We start from the raw sequence: 22525 nt of genomic DNA, 5'->3' as shown, positions 1-22525 counted from the left end.
GTACATGTCTGTATATTTCCCTCAACAAATCCCATGCAGCAGTGGACACAGCCACCACCCTTCCTTTAGCAACACCCACAAATCCAACAACTGACCCCTGCATCACGCACACCTGCACTGAATACACTCCTGCGCTGGAGAAGAGAATGCATCCAAAGGTAAAACTAACTTTAAAAGTAATGATTGAAATATTTCATGTATATATAAGGCAGTGACCAGAGACTGATTATGGATTACATTTTGTTTTATAATGTCAGAAAAGTTTTGTGTTTTATGATGGATTTTCTTGTATTTCTTTTCAGCCTCGTATCAAAAAACATGATTGGTAGTTACCAAAATACTAATAGGTTTATGGTTAAGTTAAAAAAAAGAAAGAAAAAAGAAACCTATCTCTTTAATAACTGTTGAAAGTTTGGGAACACATTTTGTGGAGAGGTTAGGTGATAGAGGCATAAAACAATAAGGAGTTGACTAATGTTGTGAACATGGTCTCAGTTAACAAATATGGGCATTGTGTTGACTTGTGGATCTGCTCTTTGTTGTATGTGCGTATGCCTGTGAATAGGAGTCTTATGTTCACCAAGGATGCATTTATTTGACCAAAAACTACATTAAAAACAGCAATATTGTGAAATAGTATTGCAATTTACTTTTTTTTTTAATATAATGTAATTTATTCTTGTGATGGCAAAGCTGAATTTTTAGCATCATTACTCCAGTTTTCACTGTCCAAAAATCTTGTTAAAATCATTCTAAGATGCTGATTTACTGCTCAAGAACCATTTATTATTATTAAAAATATTGAAAAGAGTTGCGCTGCTTAACATTTTTGTAAAAACTGTGATACATGTTTTTACGAATTCTTTAATGAATGGAAAGTTCCAAAGAAAATCATTTATTTGAAATATATATTTTTTGTAACAATATGAATGTATTTACAGTCACTTCTGCTCAATTTATTGTATCCTTGATGAATACATGTATTACATTGCTTAAATTAAATGTATAACTCTTTTATTTTTAGAAGCGTAGTGAATACAATGGGATATAGCTATAGCTTTAGTATTCATCACAGCATATGACAGAGGCATATTATCTTTGAGTTATGTAAGTACATAAGACAAGAAAATCATAACAAGTCAAAAACACAAAATACTGCCCATTTTTCCAAGGGCATTATTGATAAGACACTGACAGTTAAAGATAAAAGGAGTGTTTTGAAACCCTGAGTCTGTTCCTCATGTGCCCTACAGCAGCTGTAATCATATTGTTGAAACTCAATCACACAGCACGTAATTCATGCCCTGTCGAAAGAGCCCATCAAGAACAAACCTGTCGTCAAGACATCCCAGAAGACTGAATGGAGACCTAAGCACTGTTACAATAACTCTATTTTGAATACCTGTTGGATGTTTGTTTGATGTGAATTAAATCAGGAGTTCTCAAACTTCTATCTCAAAAAGCTATCTCTAACCATCCAAGTACCATAGTGTCAACAATCTTCCCTCAGAATATATATTTTTAAATGTTCTTCAAGTGTACTGTGAGCAACATGCCATTTGTCTTTTTTTGTTTTGTTCATATAATATTCTTGTAGTTCATATAAATCATGAAGCTGCAACATCATGCCTTAACCTTTCCCTGAACTACAGGAATATTATATAAATATATATATATATATATATATATATTTTCGGTAACACTTTACAATAAGGTACACAATATCATTAGTTAACTACCTTAGTTAACATTAACTAAGAATGAACAATGCCTCTTAATCTTAGTTAATATTAATTTCAACATTTACTAATAAGTTATTAAAATAAAAGGTTGTATTTGTTAACATAATGCACTGTGAACTAACATAAACAAACAATGAACAGTATTTTTTATTAACTAACATTAGCAAATATTAATAAATACTGTAACAAATGTATTGCTCATTGTTGGTTCATGTTAGTTAACATTAACTAATGTTAACTAATGAACCTTATTGTAAAGTGTTACCATATTCTCCTAACACTTATAACTTATATTTTCTCCACTTATTTTAAAAACAGTCATTTTTTTTTACCAGTTTTTTGTTTAAAAAAAGAAGAGACAATTAATATCCCATATCTGTGGCAGGTTTTGTGCCAAAAAGTAAAGTAAAGTAAAGTCACCTTCATTTATAGAGCTTTTTAAAATACAGATTGTTTCAAAGCAGATTTACAGTGATAACAGGTCATTAATGCAACAAACTTGTTTTGACTGTACATCAGCTCTAGAAGAAAGTCATTGTCTAGCTTAAGTAAGTTTTTAATTGATTAATTTCCATTGTAAAAATCACTAGTTTTTAAATTAGTTAAAAACAATAAATGCATGCAGTATACAGTTATTGCTCCATATAATAAGTTTCATCTGTGTGTCCATTTTGAAAAGCTACTCGGTTACTATCGTAACCTCGGTCCCCTGAGAGTAGGGAACGAGTATTGCGAAGCTATAGTGGGGAAACCCATTTCCTCAGATTTATTGAAGCTTAAAATGTAAAGCACATTGCAGCTGCACAGCTAGCACAGTGAGAGACTGGCTCACTCATTGGCTGTGCTGCAGCAACTGCACATCCAATGGCGAAGGCGCCTCTAACATATGCGTCAATCAGCTAACAGCGCGCCAGCATACGTCAGAGGCCGCCAACAGGGCGTGGCAGAGCCTATAAAATGAACCCGAATTCGCCATTATAGCAGGTTTAAATCGACTGAAGCGACAAACTTGCCATGTTACTATAGCGCGGCAGGCAATGTAATACTCGTTCCCTATCTGAGGGAACCGAGGTTACGACAGTAAGACATATAACAGAGGCAGAAAGTAGTTCCCTTTCAAAAACAGTCACTTCGTATTGCATAGCTATACGCAGTGGGGACGCCATGTAAAACGCCGCACCATAAGTAACTGTCATGATTCTGCCATCATGTCTTTGTTTTTCCTGGTCTTGTGGCAGGATCATGGCAGACCCATGTTTTGTGTACAAGCGCATGGCCAATTGTTTGGGCCATGTGCTTGTTTTGTCTCGTCATCTAGCCCCGCCCTCCTTGTTATCCTCGTTTTGTCATTATTGCTTTACCTGTGTCACCTGTTATGTTATCATTAGTCTCCCTATTTAATCCCTTTGTGTTTGCTGTCCTGTGTCGGTTCATTGCCAAACACTTGTTAAACTCTGTCTTTTGTTGCAATCTATCTTTATGATACCTCTGTGAGTACTTTGTCTGGAATCCTGTTATACGTTTAGTGAGAATTGTTTTGTTGTTAGTTACTGTTTAGTCATCGTCATCGTCAAGTCTTAGTCATAGCTATTTACCTGTTGTCTTGTTTTGTCCCCTCGTGGGTTTTGTTTTTTCTGTTTTGTCTATAATAAATTGTGTTAGAGCATTCAGTCTGCGATTGGGTTCGTTCCACCTTCATCCACATAACAGTAACTGGCCGAACATGAAACTCAGGACCCCTGAGTCCACGAAACAAGCCAGAATACTATTATATGATAAGACCGGATACCGTCGGGTCTGAATCAGGTATACAGTGATGCCACTAAGCTCATACCCCCAATAACGTACCAATAGACGAGAACCCTCGGGTCTAATACATGTATACGGGGACCAAAAACAGCCAGAGGCTGGTTCATAGTAAGGGATAGTGTGCTTGTGAACAGTGACTTAATCATACAGATAAATGGTAAATGGACTGCATTTATATAGCGCTTTCACAGACCCAATGGCCACCAAAGCGCTTTACATATTGCCTCACATTCACCCATTCACACACCGACAGCGGTATCAGCCCTGCAAGGTGCCATCCAGCTCATCGGGAGCAGCTGGGTTTAGGTGTCTTGCTCATGGACATCTCGACACTTGGTCAGGTGGAACCGGGGATTGGACCACCAACCTTCCGGTTTGTAGACAACCTACATGCACCACTGAGCCACTGCCACCCAGTGCCGCCAGACTAGTCGAGTCTTAATCATACAGAAAGGATAAAACCTCACAAAAGTGGAGGGCGAAGACCAGCCGGCCACCGCACAAATGTCCTGAATGGGAAACCCATAGGACCACAGCCATGACGAGGCCATACCTCTAGTGAAATGGGCTCTGGTGCCTATAGGGCAATCCTGGCCCACAAAGGTGTATGCCAGTGAGATGGCATCCACTATCCATCTGAACAGCCTCTGCTTTGTGACAGGAGCCCCTTTGGACCGGCCACCGAAGCAGTCAAAGAACTGTTCTGACTGCCTATAGGACGCGGAGCGCTCCAAATAGACCTTCAGAGCGCTGACAGGGCAAAGTAAATTAGCTTCCCCATCCCCATCGGAAGGGGAAAGAGCCAACAGTGAAATCACTTGTGCTCTAAACGGTGTAGAGAGCACCTTGGGCACATAGCTGTGCTTGGATTTCAGAGTGACATTGGAGTCACCTATACCAAACTCCAAACAGGAGGGGCTCACGGAGAGCGCCTGCAAATCACCCACTTGCTTGATAGACTCCAGTGTCAACAGGAGAGCGGTCTTTAGCTAAAGCGGTTTGAGGTCAACCGACTGAAGCGGTTCAAATGGCGGACCCCTCAGGGCCCTAAGGACCGTGGAGAGGTCCCAAGGCGATAGAAGGAGGTCTGGAAGGATTCATCCTCCTAGCTCCCTTCAGAAACCAAACAACCAAGTCATTCCTTCCCAGTGATTGGTCAGCCACCGGAGCATGATGAGCTGCTATGGCTGCCACATATAGTTTGAGCGTGGACGGGGAATGACCCACGTCCAGCAGCTCCTGTAGGAAGGAGAGTATTACTGATACCTCGCATGACTGGGGTTCAAAGTGTCTATCCGAGCAGCAGCTGGAGAACACTGACCACTTCAAGGCATAGAGGTGCCTGGTAGACAGGGCTCTAGCCTCAGAAATTGTGTTCAGGACCTTCTCATCCCGGGATACTCGTTGATGAGTCACACATGAAGGGCCCATAAGTCGGAACGGGGGTGCCAGATCGTCCCATTCGCCTGTGTGAGGAGATCTTTCCTCAGAGGGACAGACCATGGGACTTTGTCCACCATCCGAACCAGTTCTGGGAACCAAGGTCGGGTTTTCCAGAGAGGGAAGAAATCAGAAGAACCAAATCAGATTCTCCAAATCAGAAGAACCGTCTGAGGGTTTAGAGACCACTCGCCTAGGGGAGTGTTGTCTCGAGAAAGCATATCCGCACCCATATTCTGAATGCCCGGGATATGTGCTGCTCTCAGAGAGCTCAAATTGGCTTGTGCTCACAGAAGCAGATCTCTCGCCATGGAGTACAGGTAGCCCGACCTGAGACCGCCCTGGCGATTGATGTATGAACACCACCGACGTGTTGTCCGTGCGGACTAAGACGTGGTGTCCTTTAAGGTCAGACAGAAATGCTTTTAGGGCCAAACAAACTGCTGTCATTTCCAGGCAGTTGATGTGTAAGCTCCGCTCTGTGCTCGACCAGAGGCCGGAGTCAGGCTTGCCCTCGTGCAACTCACCCCAACCTTGGTTGGAGGCATCTGTGAAGACCACTTTCCTTCTGGAGGCCACTCCCATGGTCACGTCCTCTTGATACCAGCCCTGAGCCTGCCAGGGAATCAGGGTACGTAAACAGCCGTGATTCACCGTAATGCGCATGCTGCTCAACTGCCATGCATGTGCTGGCACGCGGCGTTTGAGCCAGTGCTGGAGCGGGCGCATAGGCAGTAGCCCCATATGGAGTACTGGCGATGCGGCTGCCATGAGGCTGAGAAGTTTCTGAAACTCTCTGAGGGGAGTGCGTACAACTCTCATAGTTGTAGAGTCTATAACTGTGCCCAGAAAGACCACATTCTGGCTGGGTGTTAGTTTGCTCTTGGATTAGTTGATTTTAAGTCCCAGGCATTGCAAATGGCCGAGAATCAAATCCCTGTGTAACAACAGTGTGCCAGAATCAGCCATTCGTCAAGATAATTCAGCACGCGTACGCCCTGGTGTCTCTATGGAGAAAGCACTGCGTCCATGCACTTCGTAAATGTACAGGGTGCTAAGGGCAGGCCGAATGGTAGGACTGTGTATTGATAAGCCCCGGCCCTCGACGGCGAATCTCAAGAATGGCCTGTGATGAGGGGCTATCTGGATGTGAAAGTACATGTCTTTCAGATCCACAGTGAAAAACCAATCCGACGTCTTGCGCAACGATTTGTTTGATAGTTAACATTTTGAACGGCCGTCTCATGAGGGATTTGTTCAAATGTCTTAAATCTAGTATGGGTCTGATGCCGCCGTCTTTCTTTGGGACTAGAAAATAACGGCTGTAAAACCCAGAGTGTTTTAGCGCGGGGGGAACCAACTCTATTGACCCTTTTGCTAAAAAATTTTTAAGAGGCCAGAGAGACCGGAGCTGGAGATGGGCGCGTCAAGGAACGTCGTTCTGTTAGCCTCTTTGATCTCGGTGAGGTTGAAGTAAAGATGGCGCTCAAGCACAACCATGTTAGCCATGCTTCGCCCGATAACCTGCGCGGTAGCCTTGGTCCGGGCCAGCCTTGTCCATCGACTGGAGAAGTTTGGCCTGGTAAACCTGCAACACGGCCATCGTGTGCAGGGCCGAAGCAGCTTGGTCAGAGGCAGCAAAAGAGTGTCGGCGAGAGCTGATGTGTTGCGGCAAGGCTTGCTCGGGTGAGTCGCTCTAGCTTTCCAGCTAGCAGCAGCGTTTGGGCAGAGGTGAGCGGCCACGGCCTCTTCGAGGGGCGGCAACGACTCGTAGCCCTTTTCCGCCGCGCCGTCCATGGAGGAGAGCGTTGCTGAAACGGAGGAACCCGTACGCACTGAGTAGGGAGCGTTCAGGAAAGAACGGTGCGGGTCTGTGGCGAGGGGCCTGCTGGCGCGGGCGAGGCCCACTTAAGACAGAGGTCCGCGACAGCCGCGGTGAGGATCCTGAGCATCTCCGCATCCAAGTTAGTTCTAGCTGGGATGCTAGCACTCGACTGAGAAAGATGGGTGGGGTCGACAGAGCCTGGCCATTCCTCTTCAGAAGCCGTGATGGCTCGTCGTCCGACGCACCTCGTCCATCGACTGGAGAAGATGAAAACAGGCGTTGGTCCGTCTGTAAAAACAGGACCGGTGAAGGAGTTAAGGCAGGAGAAAGCGAGGGACGCGGGGACGTGGCCGGCGTGGGCTCGCTAATCTTCATGCTATCGGGCTGTCGCTGGCTGTGGCGCTTCTTCTTCCTCGGCAGAAGCAGAGCGGGAAATGGTAGAGTGGGGGGTGCGGCGTCGCCATCTTTAGCAAGAGCAAGCCACATCCTCAGCGCCGAAACAGGCATGTCCTCACAGAGAGAGCAGCCGCCAGCAGAGAGCGCGGCTTCAGCATGGAAAGGCCCCAGGCACGAAACGCACTCCGAGTGCCCGTCGCCCTAGTGCAGATGGGATCCGCACTTGGTGCATGTAGAACAAGGCATTTGTAACAACGCTCGTTCAGCTCTTTCAGACTATATAACGTAACAGTTTTAGCGAAAGGATATTTGTTGATCGCCGGATGGCCACAGGAGAACGGTGACGGGAGAAAGCGGCTTCAGAAGAGAAGGGGCGCTGTCCGCTGTGCAAGTTTTAACGGCGATAGCTTAACATTTTTTTTACGGAGGACGGAGTTTGTCACTGAAGTTGAGAAAATCTTTAATAATGGCGATTTCGGGTTCATTTTATAGGCTCTGCCACGCCCTGTTGGCGGGCTTCTGATGTAAACTGGCGTGCTGTTAGCTGATTGGCGCATACGTTAGAGGCGCCTTCGCCATTGGATGTGCAGTTGCTGCAGCACAGCCAATGAGTGAGCCAGTCTCTCACTGTGCTAGCTGTGCAGCTGCAATGCGCTTTACATTTTAAGCTTCAATAAATAATAAATAATAATAAATATTGAGTAAAATAATATTATATCTCATAATACACTTTAGGGAAATGAATGGGGGTCTTTAGATGTGTTGTACCTGAATCATTGTAACATATAACATTGAAACATACAAATATTACATGTTGTCTCTAAATTAATTTGAGGTTATTGCAAGTATAATAATTAACAAACGTGAAAATACACACTGTCATAATTTGACCAACAATTGTGTTTCCAGTGACAGAGGTCAATTATGGCTATGCTGAACCCTATGGACTGGATCGGCGAGAGCAGGGGCTCTCCTCGTCTGGTGCTTGTAGTTGTGTGTGTGGCCCTGCTACTGGATAACATGCTACTAACAGTTGTTGGTAAGTAAACAGCCATGTTAAACAAATGATAGATGTTGGAACATGGATGAAGGGATTTTCTGCCATTTAATGTAACCTACATATTTTATGTACCTGTTTGTGTAGCTGATCTTTATGATTACAAGGTGTCCACATGGTTTTGAACATGTACATCCCTTTGAGTCTAATCTGTATATGCAAAAAGTCAAAACATTAGAGGAAATGTAAAGCAGGATGAGTGTATGCAGGCTTGTTCTCAACAAGCCCATGACATTTACCAGCTTGCATCGGTTTGACCTCTGCCGCATACAGACCGCAGCAGGCAGAGGGGAAAGGGCTATTCGCAAACACCCCATCCTCACGTCACCTCTCATTCTCCCCAGTTCCCATCATCCCAACCTACCTGTATGCCACAGAGCACCAGACAAAAGAGCGCCCGTCAGCCACCCCGTCTGAGGCTCAGCCCACCTATACCTCCATCATCTCTCTGTACGACAACACCACCTACATCATCACAGTCACCACTGCCAACCTCACCATCTCCTCCAGTGCACTGAGCACTAATGGAAGTTCAGGGGTCAACAGAAGTTCTGCTGACCGACATGGGTGTAAAGAGGACAGTGAGTTTTTGGAAGAGGAGAATGTGAGGGTTGGGCTGCTGTTTGCTTCCAAAGCCCTGGTGCAACTCATGGTCAACCCGTTTGTAGGCCCACTCACTAACAGGTATATACACAACATGCTTAGATCAGATCATCTAAAATTACTGTTATTTATCTGAATGATGAAAATAGAGGACTGAATTAATTAATTAAACTGACATCTGACGATTGCCTTTTTTATAGGATTGGATATCACATACCAATGTTTGCTGGGTTTGTCATCATGTTTGTCTCCACAATAAGTAAGTTGTAAGTAATACATTATGACAAGTGGTACAGTGGTTCTCAGGGCCAGGAACATGAACAGTGATCAGCATCAGTGTGCTCTCCGAATCCAGCCAATGTGATTCCACTGGCTGAAAAAACTTTTTAAATGGTACTATATTCAGTGCCTGTTATATTACATTAAGTCCTGCTAATTGCCTTACGATGTGTATCATCTGAACTATGTTATTTTGACGAAATGCATGTTATTGATCTTATTGTACACAACTCATTCGTGCATACGTTTCATTTTTTAATTCGAAATGCATATCTTCCTGTGAAATGACAGAACTCAGGATCAGGAACAAAACAACCAACCTATCACGACATATAACTGACAATGAACAGAAAGACACAAAGGACACTGAAAACAGAGGAACTAATGAGACTAATTAACTAGACACATCTGAACTCTAGGGGACAAACTACTAGGGAACAGAAATCATTAACAGAACAAGAAAACCAACCTAGAAACAGGCACAATCAAAACGTGACACGAGTCCCCGCCCGACATTTTCCCCCCGATAATCCGTTTTACTTAGATATTGTCACAATACAGAAGTAACAATCTGTCAGTTTTTCTATTACATCATAACTTTGGGCTTTTTTAAATCATAGTATACAAATATGTTACATAAATTATATGTATATATAATATACATGCTTATATGCATTAACATACATAAAACCGAATGTATTTTGTCATCCAGCATCAGTTTGATAGCCCTACTGTGACAGGTAAATGCCTGGTGAATTGTTTAACTGGGTATGCTGAGTTTAATATAGTAGAATTGTTATATTATACTATAAGTATTATACTACTTACATTATAATATAATAAATATATTATAGGCCTGTGCAATTTAATAAATGCTTTATACTTATGTAATAAATATTGTATAATATAATACATATAAGTAGCCTATTATAAATACAAATCTAAGTTAAATATAATTAATTATAATTAATAAAACTATTAGTATTATTTAAAAAATAAGAGGAAATAATACAAATTGTTGACTTTAAGAAACACATACTGTATACTATCGATCATATGTAGAAAATGAAATACTATAAAAAAAAGTAGCCATTCTTGACCCATTAAATCACAGCCTTTTAAAAATTAAATAAAGCAATAAGCCTTGTGAAGCCGTGATTTACAGTGAATTTAGAACAGCTAAGGTGCGTTGTTAGTCAGGACGCGGATATAATTGTCATGATTCCTGTCTTGTGTTCCCCTTGTCTTGTGTGTTCCTGTTCTGTGCAATGTTTTGTAGTCCTTTGTAGTTTTTCTTGTTTATTAGTCTACCCAGATGTTTCTGATTAACCACGCCCCCTTGTTATCTTGTTTAGCTTGTTTGCCTGTGTATTTAAACCTCTGTGCTTCAGTTGTTGTTTGTCCGTCGTTGTAGCTGTTTGCTGTTCCTTGTTCCTGTCCTGAGTTCCCTGTTCTGTTGTTTGCCCTGGATTACCTGTTTGTTTCATTAAAGTAGTGCGTGCATGTGGATTCTCTCTCCGCTTCGTCCTTGCCTCATCGTAACAATAATGCTTTTATAAAACGGTTACTCCATAAAAATATTTATTTTAATATTTATTTGATTCATAAAATAAACACCAGCAACAAAACATATAGGGCCCTATTTTAACGATCTGAAACGCAAGTGTCAAAGCGCAAAGCGCAAGTAACTTTGTGGGCGGATCCCGGCGCTGTTGCTATTTTCCCGGCGGATAAACGACTCTTGCGCCCAGCGCAAATCTAAAAGGGGTTGGTCTGAAGTAGCTTCATTATTCATAGGTGTGGTTTGGGCGTAACGTGACATAAACCAATCAGAGCGTCCTCTCACATTCCCTTTAAGAGCAGGTGCGCTTGTTCCACGGCGGATCGCTATTATAACGGCAGATTTGCCAGCGCACGCCAGGAGCAGTTCACAGCCAAAGAGACCGACGTTCTCGTCAGGGCCGTAAAACACAGAGAAGTGACACTGGGGATGATGGGAGAAACCCACCCAAATTAGCTTCGGTTAAACAGGCGTATAATTCGGGTAAATGTGTAGGCTAATCTAGTTTTTTTTTTTTTTATCTAGATAGATCTTTTTAACATCTTCACGGACACAACCTCCCTCGTGTGTTAATATTTTTCCTTGTAATAATGTATGATTTGCAAAAATGAAAACTGCTGCGTCTGTTTATAATTATTAGAGAATCAAAGTGGATGCGCGTTAACACACTGCATTATGGCCAAGCACGCGCCCTTAAAATACCACATCACTAACGCGCAACGCGCCACTGTCTTTAGACTGTTTTTTTCCTGGTCAGTGGCGCTATTGCTTTCTAAAACTGGAAAATAGCACCATGGAAGTTTTGCGCCGGAACACGCCTCCTCTTTGCGCTGAACCGCCCCGGCGAGCGCAAGTTCATTCCCTAATTTACCGACGTGCGTCTGTGGAGGGAAAAGTCCGCTGTGCGCGGGTGCAAAATAGGAATGATACATGCGTCGGTGTTCAAAGTCAATTGCGCTGGGTGCAAGATAGGGCCCATAATGTTATAACACATTTATTCCTCCGCCAATCCAAAGAGGTTGCCAAGCGACACATGCAGCAACAAAGAATAACAAACGGCAGTTGCGCAGTAATACTAATGTAATGCGGACACAGGTTCGTCACAGATAGTTCGGTGAGTAATTTACAATGGCTTTGAACGTGGCTCAACCAATCAGAATCAAGGACCAGAACTAACCGTTTAATATAACCTTATATCTTAAGATCAAACATTAACATTGACATTTTTCTGAACTTTTGTAACAATATAAAAATTATTGCTCATAAAGATGTTTGAAGTAGGCTACACTACTACACTACACTACATTTTCCATGTTGTTTGTCGACATGGTTTATATGGTTTCACAATATGGCTAGTGCAAACTACAAATGAAATGAGGTAGACTCTGACTTTGAATGCTTTCTCCGCAGTGTTTGCCTTCTCAGGGACATATGCACTGCTGTTTTTCGCCCGCTCATTGCAGGGAATTGGATCATCTTTTTCCTCTGTGGCAGGTATAATGGTTTATGTGGGATATAATGTACCAAATATATGTGCAAGTTTGCAAAGACATGCAAAGTTTAGGGTCCGTAAGATTTTTTATATTTTTCAAGGATGTATCTTATATTCTCACAAAGGCTGCATTTATTTGATAAAAAATACAGTAAAACAGTAATATTGTAAAGTATCATTACAGTTTAAAATAACAGTTCCCTTTCAGTTGCTCACGTTCCACGTAATGTCATTGGGATCACTGTCATTGGGATCACTGTCCTTGGGGTAATTGGGATCACTTCGGGGAGCCCTATCATCTTCGAGTGTCTACAGAACGAGCCAATGAACAGTGAACATTGAACACGGATCACCATGAGGGCTTCCCCGCTGAGCCAATCTCCATGGGTCCCTCACGCCTCACAAGCGCTGCCACCGTTGGAGCTTCCAAAGGAGCGTGCTGGTCCTTCTCATGGACGACCAGCCGTGTCCTTTGGAGCTCCACCTGACGATCAGATGTCGATCGCAGCATTGGAGGGGGAGCTTCAGTCCTCTGGAGATGAGGATTCGGCTGCGTTACCACCTTCGGGGGTAGCGTTGCCCGAGTCTGATCCAGAATGGGAGGCTATGCTTCCCCGGGCCGCCCGAGAAGGTCGGGCTTCCCGGTTGGACGGTTGGTTTCTCGGGGAGGGCCGTGCTGGTTCTCAGTGCGCCGCCCCGGTTCCTTTCTTTCCGGAGGTGCATGAGGAGCTTACTAGGACGTGGACGGCACCATATAGTGGTGTCCTAGTGGCTCCTCCCCCCTCACCGGCTAGGCAGCTAAGGGGTATGTGGATATCCCGCCAGTGGAGCGTGCCTTTGCGATGCTGCTGTGTCCAGCGGCTTCCTCTTGGCGGGGTAATCCACGCCTCCTGTCAAAGTCTTGTAAATTTCGTCCGGTCTTTCGGTTAAGGCTTACAAAGCCTGTGAACAGACTGCTTCCGCCCTCCATGCCGTGGTGCTCTTGCAGGTCCACCTGGCCCAGGCGCTCATGGACATGAACGAGGGTGCCCCCCAGCCTTCAGGGGAATTCAGTTCACCTGTGTTCTGGCGGACAATGCCCCTAATGACGTAATCAAACCGGTCCCTCCAGCCGATACGAAGATATGAAGACCGGCTTCTACAGCCCGTACTTCATTGTAACCAAGAAAGGCGGTGGGTTACAGGCAATCTTGGAGCTGCGTGTCCTGAACCGGTCCCTTCACAGGCTGCCGTTCAAAATGATTACGCAGAAACGCATTTTCAAGTGCATTCGTCCCCAAGATTGGTTTGCAGCGACATGAAGGACGCATACTTTCATGTCTCGATTCTCCCTCAACACAGACCGTTTCTTTTGCGTGGCAGAGCGGCTCGTGCCAGATCTAAGTGACCCCCTAGAACAAGTGTCCAGGCACTCTGTGGTTACCCCGGATGCCTCTGCCACCGGCGGCGGGGGTCACGCACATGCAGCTTCAGGTCTATGGTTGGACAGGGCCTCAACTGCATTGGCACATCAACTGCCTCGAGTTGTTAGCAGTACATCTTGCTCTGGGTCGCTTCAAAACGCTGCTACTGGGCAAGTATGTACTGGTCCGTACGGACAGCACCTCGACCGTTGCGTACATCAACCATTAGGGTGATCTACGCTCCGGCCGCCCGCCATCTCATTCAGGCACTTCGGGACCGCACGGCACACGTCTCACTGCCAGTTGTTCTATTCCCTGACCGAGGGGACCCTCGCACAGATGCTCTGGCACATAGCTGGCCCCGGGGCCTACGCAAAGTATGCGTTTCCCCCAGTGAGCCTTCTTGCACAGACCTTGTACAAGGTCAGGGAGGACGAGGAGCAAGTCTTGTTTGTTGCCCCGTATTGGCACAACCGGACCTGGTTTCCCAGAACTGGTGCTCCTCGCGACAGGTTCTAGGTGACCTACACCAAGCGGTAGTTGACACCATCACTTCAGCTCGAGCCCCCTCTACGAGGCGCCTCTATGCGTTAAAGTAGAACCTGTTCGTTCAGTAGAACCCCCCAACTTGCTCAGTCAGAGACGTGCTTTCCTTCCTGCAAGATGGGTTGGAGCGAAGGCTGTCTCCCTCCACCCTTAAAGTGTATGTTGCCGCTATCGCCGCACATCATGATGCAGTTGAAGGTAAGTCGCTGGAAAAGCACGACCTGATCGTCAGGTTCCTGAGGAGGGCGAGGAGACTAAATACGCCTCGCCAGCTCTCTATACCCTCTTGGGATTTGTCTCTGGTCCTTTCGGCACTTCAGAGACCACCCTTTGAGCCTTTGCAGTCAGCAGAGTTAAAAATTCTGTCCTGTAAAACAGTATTCCTGGTTGCATTGGCCTCCATCAAGAGGGTAGGGGACCTGCATGCATTTTCGGGCTGTCTCCAAGCAGAGGATGGCCCACTGGACAGTGGATGCCATCGCCTTGGCTTACGAAGCCCAAGGCGTGCCCTGCTCGCCCGGGTTGAGAGCCCACTCCCCTCGGGGTGTCACTTCTTCTTGGGCGCTGGCACACGGCACCTCGTTGACAGACATCTGTAGAGCTGCGGGCTGGGCGACACCTAACACGTTCGCTAGGTTTTATAGCCTACGTGTTGAGCCGGTTTCTTCCTCTGTGCTCGCTTCAACCAGCCGGTAACACCGAAGTTCCCACTCTAATGTCGGCTTGCTGCGCCACTCCCCTCCACATGGAGCGGATACGTGCGTTTTTCTGGTCCAGTCTTAGACGAAGACTTCCCCGCTTAGACGAACCCTGTTGAGTACCTCCGCATCCCTTCGGCAGTCAGGCGTTGCGGAGAGTCCAGGCCTAGTGCTAGTACGCTTGTTCAACTTGTGCTAGGCTGGGTTCTATATGTGGTGATCCCTGCGGCGATCCCATATGTATATTCTTACACGATCAGCTCCCTGCGGTTCCACTACACCCCCCTGTTAAAACAGCTGGTTTTTGTGATGTAAAAAATTAAACCAAGATAAACCATATCAGAACTTTTGCACCTTTAATGTAAAAAGGTGCAAAATTACAACCTATGCAATGCCACTGAAAACCAAAGTGACACATTTCAGAAAATGTTTTAAACATAATAAATAATAATAACTAATTGCATATGTGTGCACAGTCATGGACTAGTTGAAGCTTTGATTTTATTACAGCACACAGTCTGTTTGGATAGGAGTCTAGGCACAGCTTGGCACATCTTGACTTGGGAATATTTTCACTCTTCTGAAAGGTTTTTTTATTTTCAGTTTTCTAGTAGATTCCAGAAGGTTTGTTTGATTTTTTTAGTCAGAAAAGGTTTGCCACTCTGCCCCATACTGATGCCCCATCCCTTTTATATGTAGGGAGCAACCAGTACTTGTCAGAAAGAGCTGTAACTCTTTTAGTGTTGCTGTAGGCCTCTTGACAGCTTCCCTGACCAGTTTTCTCTTTTTGTCTTTCAATCAATTTGGGATGGATGCTTTTTTCTTGATAATGTCACTGTTGTGCCATACTTTCTCCCCTTGTGCTTCATGGTGTATCTTATCTTGGAAATGTATTTGCTCTGAGCTATACATTTAGACCCCATTAATGCTTCGTAAGCTCTTTGTGGCCCATGGCTCTTGTAGCATGCAACCAAGAAGATGTCAGAATTTTTTCATAAGAACAGCTGAGGTTTATTTGGAGTTTATCAAAGTCACTTCAGGTGAATACAGGTGTGTACTACTATTTCACATAAGCCTGATGAATAGTTTCAGAATACAGCCACATACCCAATTATAAAAGGGAGTGCACACTTGTGCAGTTAGTGTCACTTTGGTTTTCAGTGGCATTTCGTAGGTTATAATTGTTACATTAAAGCTACTAAAGTGATTTATTTTGGTTTAATTTTTTTACGTCCCAAAAACCAGCTGTTTTAAAAGTGGTGTGTAGTCTTTTCATATCCACTGTATTTATGATAAAAATGACTGTATTTCCGTAGGTCTGGGAATGTTAGCAAGTGCTTACTCAGATGACAACGAGAGAGGAATTGCCATGGGATTGGCACTGGGAGGACTTGCCATGGGAGTGCTCAGTAAGTTTATGTAGTACTGTATTTGTTTCTATATTGTGCTTTACAGTCACCTTTATGTATATAGCGCTTTTTTTACAATACAGATTGTTTCAAAGGAGCTTTACAGTGATAACAGGAAAATAATGCAACAAAGTTTGTTTTGGCTGTACAGCAGATCTAGAAGAAAATAGTGTCATAGTCCAGCTTAAGTAAGTTCAGTGATGGTTCATTTCTGTTGTAAAAAAAATTATTGATTTAGTTAATCTATATACAGCCGCTCTGGAGAAAACAGTGATGTCATCGTCCAGCTCAGTTCAGTTCTTATATAATGGTGCCAATGCAGGACACCATTATATGGCACTATATAACAATGTACAGTAAAGTAACCAAATTACAACAACTGAAAATGACCAGCAATTATAATGCACCTAAATGAAGGTGACAGAATTCGTGCCACAAATGACAATTTTTGACAATGTGAAATGTACTCGTTTCAGTTGGAGCGCCATTTGGCAGTGTTATGTACGAGTTTGTTGGTAAAAGTTCTCCCTTCCTCGTCCTTGCCTTTCTGGCTCTGTTTGATGGAGGTAAGACATTAGTAAAACTAATAATGAATATGCTCCTTTGGCCTGTTACATTAAATTAAGTTGATTTATCAAATTGTTTTCAATTCCTAGCCCTCCAGCTCTGCATCCTTCAGCCCTCAAAAATATCGCCAGGGGTGAGTAGCATTTATTTATTAAAATGAGAGTTATGAAAGTTGATAGATGAGAAATGTTTGCGTACTATGATAAGTTGGAGTGATTTTTATGTGTCTCCTGTTCAGAGTGTGGAAGGAACACCATTACTTACCCTGCTGAAGGATCCCTACATACTCATTAGTGCAGGTGTGATTGTAAATAAAACCAAATCAAATACTTCCTCAAATACTGCCCACAGTCAGTTAAAAAAGTTGTTGTGGAGGTGTACTAGCTTTTTCTGTAATTACATGTGTGCCTCTGTAAAATCATGGCTGTATGTTTTGATGTGAGCAGCTAAAACGATTTGTAAATGAAGCGGATGAAGAGCTATGTTGAGTGAATGATGAGTAAGATTATGGTTCCTGTATATAATTACAGGATCTTTGTGCTTTGCAAACATGGGGGTGGCTATTTTAGAGCCCACTCTTCCCATCTGGATGATGCAAACAATGTGCTCGCCAAAATGGCAGCTTGGTAAGAAACTCTATTATTCCAAGTCATTAAAATGAGATTGAAACAACTTCACTTCCTGCTTATTTAGACAATTTTATTTGATTCCTGTTTGTTTCCTCTCTGACAAATTGAATGTTAAAGTAATTTACTTGAAATCATTCAGAACCATTATATTATTAGAAACTTCCTTAGTGAGAAATAAGTGAAACATGTGGCTTTTTGAAAAGATCTGTGGTTTCTCTGTGCCAGTGAGAGATTTCTGATGGTTCTGATGAATTTGGTAAATATTTTGTCTGTGTTATGTCTGTAATAGTCTGTCAGTTGACTGAATTAATTGTAGCCACTGATATTGCAGGTATGGCTTTCCTACCAGCCAGTGTTTTTTACCTCATTGGAACCAATCTATTTGGTATACTGGCCAATAAAATGGGAAGGTAATAGCTAAAAGTCATTTTGTGTGTGTGTGTGTGTGTGTGTGTGGGTGTGTGTGTGTGTGTGTGTGTGTGTGTGTGTGTGTTTGGTGGGGTGTGTGTGGGGGCGGGGTAGGGGGGATGTCTACAGAGACAAGATTTGCATAATTTAGAAATGTGTCTCTTTGATTTAGGTGGTTGTGCTCCATGATTGGCATGCTTATAGTTGGCATCAGTCTGCTCTGTGTGAGTATCCCAAATCATGTTGCATTACACTTTAAGAACAGCAAGGCGCATGCGTGCTTGAACTATGTATAAAACAACTATACTACCCTTCAAAAGTCAAAAACCTTCAAAGAGGAAATTAATACTTTTATTCAGTAAGGATTCATTAAATTAATCAAAAGGGACAGTAAAACCATTTATAATGTTACAAAAGATTTCTATTTTAAATAAATGCTGTTCTTTTGAATGTTCTATTCATAAAAAATACTGACAAAAATGTATCTTGGTTGCCACAAAAACATTATAAAAATATGATAATAATACAAATTATTATGATAATAAAAAATGCACCAAATTAGTTTTATATAATAATATAATAATTTCTGAAGGATCATGTGACACTGAAGACTGGAGTAATGAATAACTGAGTATTTTCAGTAGAAAATTTAGCTTTTCCATCACAGGAATACATTTAATTTTCAAATATATTTAAATAGAAAATAGTTGTAATTGTAACAATATTTCACAATATTTCTGTTTTACTGTATTTTTGATCAAATAAATTGAGCATTCGTGCGAATAAGAGACTTATTTCATAACATTTAAAAATCTTACTGACCCCAATCTTTTAAACAGTACTGTATATATAAAAGGACTGATAATCAACCAAATCAACATAGACGACACAGACATAGTACTGACTGAAAAAACGAAACCAAAACACAGCATACACGTTGCAGTAACATTATATGAATTTGTTGTAGGTTCCCTTTGCCAAAAACATCTATGGTCTTATTGGTCCCAATGGAGGGTTGGGATTTGCTATTGGTGAATATTATTTAATTATTTCGCATTCAGTATTAAAGAGAGTGTTTACAAAAAAATGCAAATTCTGTCATCATTTACTCATGACTTTCTTCTGTGGGGCACAAAAGTAAATTCAAGTCAAGTCACCTTCTTTTACATAGCACTTTAAAATACAGATTGTTTCAAAGCAGATTTACAGTGGTATAGGAAATTAATGGAAAATAGATGTTTTGGTTTTACAGCAGCTCTAGAAAAAAGTTATTGTCCAGCCAAAGTAATTTAGGTAATTTTTTGTAAGTAATTGATTCACTTCCATTGTAAAAATCTTGAATTTAGGGGCCGCTTACACAACACCATTTTAACTGAAACCAGAAAACTTGTAATGCTTTCTGGCCGTTAATTTGCACGACAACAGTGTTTGGTGGCTCGAGGATGCAAACTTTGAAATAGGTTCCAAGGTGCAAGTTTTGTAAAGTTTAGAATTTTTTAAAAAATGTTATCATCTCTGTGTAAACTTCAAATACGTGAATCTGTGGAAACGGTGACGACGTGCACATGCATATTACGTGTTTAGTCTATAGGTATGCGTGTTTGAATATGTGCGCAAAAGTAGATACAGTTTTTTTAAAAATGTCTCTGTGTTATTGCCCAAACAATGGAAGTCAGTGGGCTCCAATTTTGTTTTGGACCCCATTGACTTTCACTGTATAAGCACAAACATTCTTTATCTTTTGTGTTCCACAGAAGAAAGAAAACATAACATTTTTATGTGAACTATGCTCTAACATAACTCTATTACTTTGCATGACATATGGAAATATACATAATTGTTTTGTGCTTTGTAGGAATGGTTGATTCTTCTATGATGGCAATAATGGCTTACCTAGTGGATATCCGACATGCCTCTGTGTATGGAAGCGTGTATGCTATTGCTGATGTGGCACTCTGCATGGGATTTGCTGTTGGTAATTGCACCTCAATGCAGATGTACTTGAATATATTTTTACTAATAGACATGTTTACTAATCAACTAAAAACTGAAAACTTTTTTATGCATTTTGGCCGTTTATTTACACGACAAAAGTGTTTTGGGGCCATTTTGTAAACGGGTTTCAAATTGCTAGGTTTTGAAAACAATATCGTTATCATCTCCTTTTAAACTACAAAAATTTAAATGGTGATGTCATTGTTTTTCTTTACAAAGTTACATCACCAACTACTGGCCTGGCATGCATAATACAGCATTTTTATTCGTTTTTGCAGATCTGTGTGATGTGTGCGGTTAATTTTGACAACGTGGTCAACTGTATGCAAAAAATGAAGAGAAAACGTTTCCATTTTTATTACACCGTTATCGTGTAATCGTTACCTAGTTAAAAAAACAAACAAAAAAACATCCCATTTAGATCTATTTTCAAAACTTCTGTTGTGTTGTGTTGTGTAGTGTTTGCTCACCCTAAGAGCTCTGGGAGCTAAATTGACAGCTGTGCGTTCATGCTGTAGGTCCATCGACCGGAGGGGCAATAGTAAGAGCTATTGGCTTCCCTAATCTCATGGTGATCATCGGCGTAGTCAACATCCTGTATGCACCCCTTTGCTTCTTCCTCAAAAATCCTGCTGTTCGGGAAGAGAAGATGGTGAGTCTCACACATATAACTGTTCCTGCATGTCTTTATCAATATACTTACAAATGTTTCATAATGAAGGCTGACGCTTGTTTCTAAAGGCTATTATAAATCAGGAGTGTCCAATGCATGTGAAGAGCTACAATACACAGCGTGGGTACAGAGAATTCCCCCTGAGTGATGACAGTGAGGAGGACACTGAAGAGTGATGTACACAAAGGAACTTGTCAACGAATCATCAATCTTTATAGGTTTAAACAATATTGTGAACAATATTGTAACTTTCCCCATCCTTCAATATATGATTACATTTTGAGTAAGAATAGTTCGTGCAACATAAATATTGTTTTCTTAGCTGTATGCTTGTGTAATTGTTTATCATGTCTTTTGTCAGTTGGTTTGAATGAAATAAATGGGCCTATACTTTGTCAACTTGATTTGATTGTTTTCATTGTGATGTGTCGTACCCTTTAGTAGGGTGACCACAAGTCCCGAAATTAGGAGTTTTGTCCAAGACGTAAGCAGTGTCCCGCATTTCAATTATGTCTGTATTGCCCCCCCCCCCCTCCCCACCCCTCCCCCTCCCAGAAATGACAATACCACAATAAAAATATGATGTTTAAAAATCCATTTGCACAGCTGTCATGTTCTAGATAGAGCAGGGAAAATAACCAGCCTCTGATGACGACTGGACGAAGCAAAGGAATCTCTGTGGACCTCATCAAAAGCCGTTAAATACAGCTACACCAGCCAGGATTTCTTCACATACCGGAAAATAAACTGATCAAAAGGGCCTTTGGCTCAAGAGCAGGCCAGCATCCGAAAAGAGACAGAACAACAGTTACAATCTTCTTTTGTCATTTTCCATGACCATGTGACTAACACCCAGGTGTGAGATATTCAAACTGACCAAGACAATCACAACTTCCCCCATTGTCCAAAACCTCTGGCCTACAGGCCTAGATCACTATAGGCACCGCTGTGCCTTTAGAGAAGAGGGAGTGAAAAGCAAATGTCTTTATTCCTTTTAAATATCTTGGATTATTTCCAATCTTACAACTGTATAGTGTTATGCATGCAGCAGCATGCCTGATGATATAACTAGTTAATGTAGCCCCATCTAGGTGGTGCTTCCCATCAAAATATTCCTCTTTAATGACTCACTCACTTTGGTGGACATCACCTCCTCATAGAAATACACTGTGTTTGTTATATTTATCAGAGTATAAATGGACACACACTGCCAGCTTAGCCTGGTCCTACCAGACTCTCGTACATTTCATTTGTACAGAGAGTCTGGCCACTCTCCACTGACAAGCATTAACTTCCTTGAAGGCGGGTACTCAGTTAAAGTTTAAAACTATTGGATCTGCCCAGAGCCACTCTGGATCTGCCATAACCAATTCTGAAGAGTTGAAAGACGAGCAATAATATTAATTCATACATAAAGTTAATTCGATTAACTGATCCAAATATTTATAATTTATTAAAACAAGCTATGATTAATTATTCATACAGTATTTCCCTTTTGAGCTAATTTGCTACACTAGTCTGTCACTCAATTCAACATATTTATCAGACTGAAAATGTCTTGAGTAAATTGTTGTATCGCTAGAATATGGGCGAACTTAGTGCCATTCACAGAGCTGGTCACAATTAACAAAGCTTATTGGCGGTTTAAAACTATAAAAATAAAAATGTTATCATCCAACGTAATGGCAAATAGGTTTCCAACTAAGGTAAATCAATATTTACTTAGTATAATTTACATTTATCTTCCTCAAATATTTCCCGCATTGTCTCGCAAAAGTCCTGGAATAGAGCAAGTCATCTATACCCTATCCATTGTGAGTAGGATGTCAACTTCTATTTGTATGTCTCCTGTGAAGCACCAGTAATTTCCTTTGGATATGCATCACATATTATTGAATTTAATTATTTTGATTACCAGGGTAAAAGAGTAGGAAGTTGTGGACAAAAGGAAGAGCAGATGTGATGGATGATTTAACCAACATATCTTTGAGAT

General features: G+C 42.1%; 2 protein-coding genes across 2 annotated transcripts in view; one reads left to right on the top strand and one right to left on the bottom strand.

Annotated features, from left to right (window-relative positions):
• The window catches only part of LOC307011579 (dickkopf-related protein 4), a 39301-nt gene extending 18810 nt beyond the window's left edge, over window positions 1–20491 (bottom strand). Inside the window, exon 1 of the mRNA XM_079637434.1 lies at window positions 20330–20491. The gene's annotated coding sequence lies outside the window, so the exon portion shown is untranslated. The remainder of the gene's footprint in view (window positions 1–20329) is intronic.
• Window positions 43–21120, top strand: slc18a1 (solute carrier family 18 member A1). The gene is made up of 16 exons (XM_079637423.1): window positions 43–158; window positions 8122–8251; window positions 8614–8953; window positions 9073–9131; window positions 12123–12206; window positions 16168–16260; window positions 16737–16826; window positions 16917–16960; window positions 17066–17126; window positions 17358–17453; window positions 17788–17866; window positions 18037–18088; window positions 18832–18895; window positions 19720–19839; window positions 20378–20511; window positions 20601–21120. The coding sequence occupies exons 2-16, from the start codon at window positions 8137–8139 to the stop codon at window positions 20706–20708; spliced, it is 1539 nt and encodes a 512-aa protein (XP_079493549.1). The 5' UTR covers window positions 43–158; window positions 8122–8136; the 3' UTR covers window positions 20709–21120.
• The last annotated feature ends 1405 nt before the right edge of the window (window positions 21121–22525 follow it).

The sequence above is a fragment of the Phoxinus phoxinus genome, assembly GCF_949152265.1.
Source record: "Phoxinus phoxinus genome assembly, chromosome: 15".
Lineage (NCBI taxonomy): Eukaryota > Metazoa > Chordata > Actinopteri > Cypriniformes > Leuciscidae > Phoxinus > Phoxinus phoxinus.
Note: the sequence above shows the minus strand (reverse complement) of the source record. Positions and strands in the feature narration are given on the sequence as shown.

Bases quoted from the DNA above. Each gene is read 5' to 3' on its own strand.
- slc18a1 (XM_079637423.1), top strand. From the start codon at position 8,137: ATGGCTATGCTGAACCCTATGGACTGGATCGGCGAGAGCAGGGGCTCT. The intron at 16,261-16,736 runs GTAAGTTTATGT...TACTCGTTTCAG, and splicing joins ACTTGCCATGGGAGTGCTCA to TTGGAGCGCCATTTGGCAGT. The intron at 19,840-20,377 runs GTAATTGCACCT...TTCATGCTGTAG, and splicing joins CTGCATGGGATTTGCTGTTG to GTCCATCGACCGGAGGGGCA.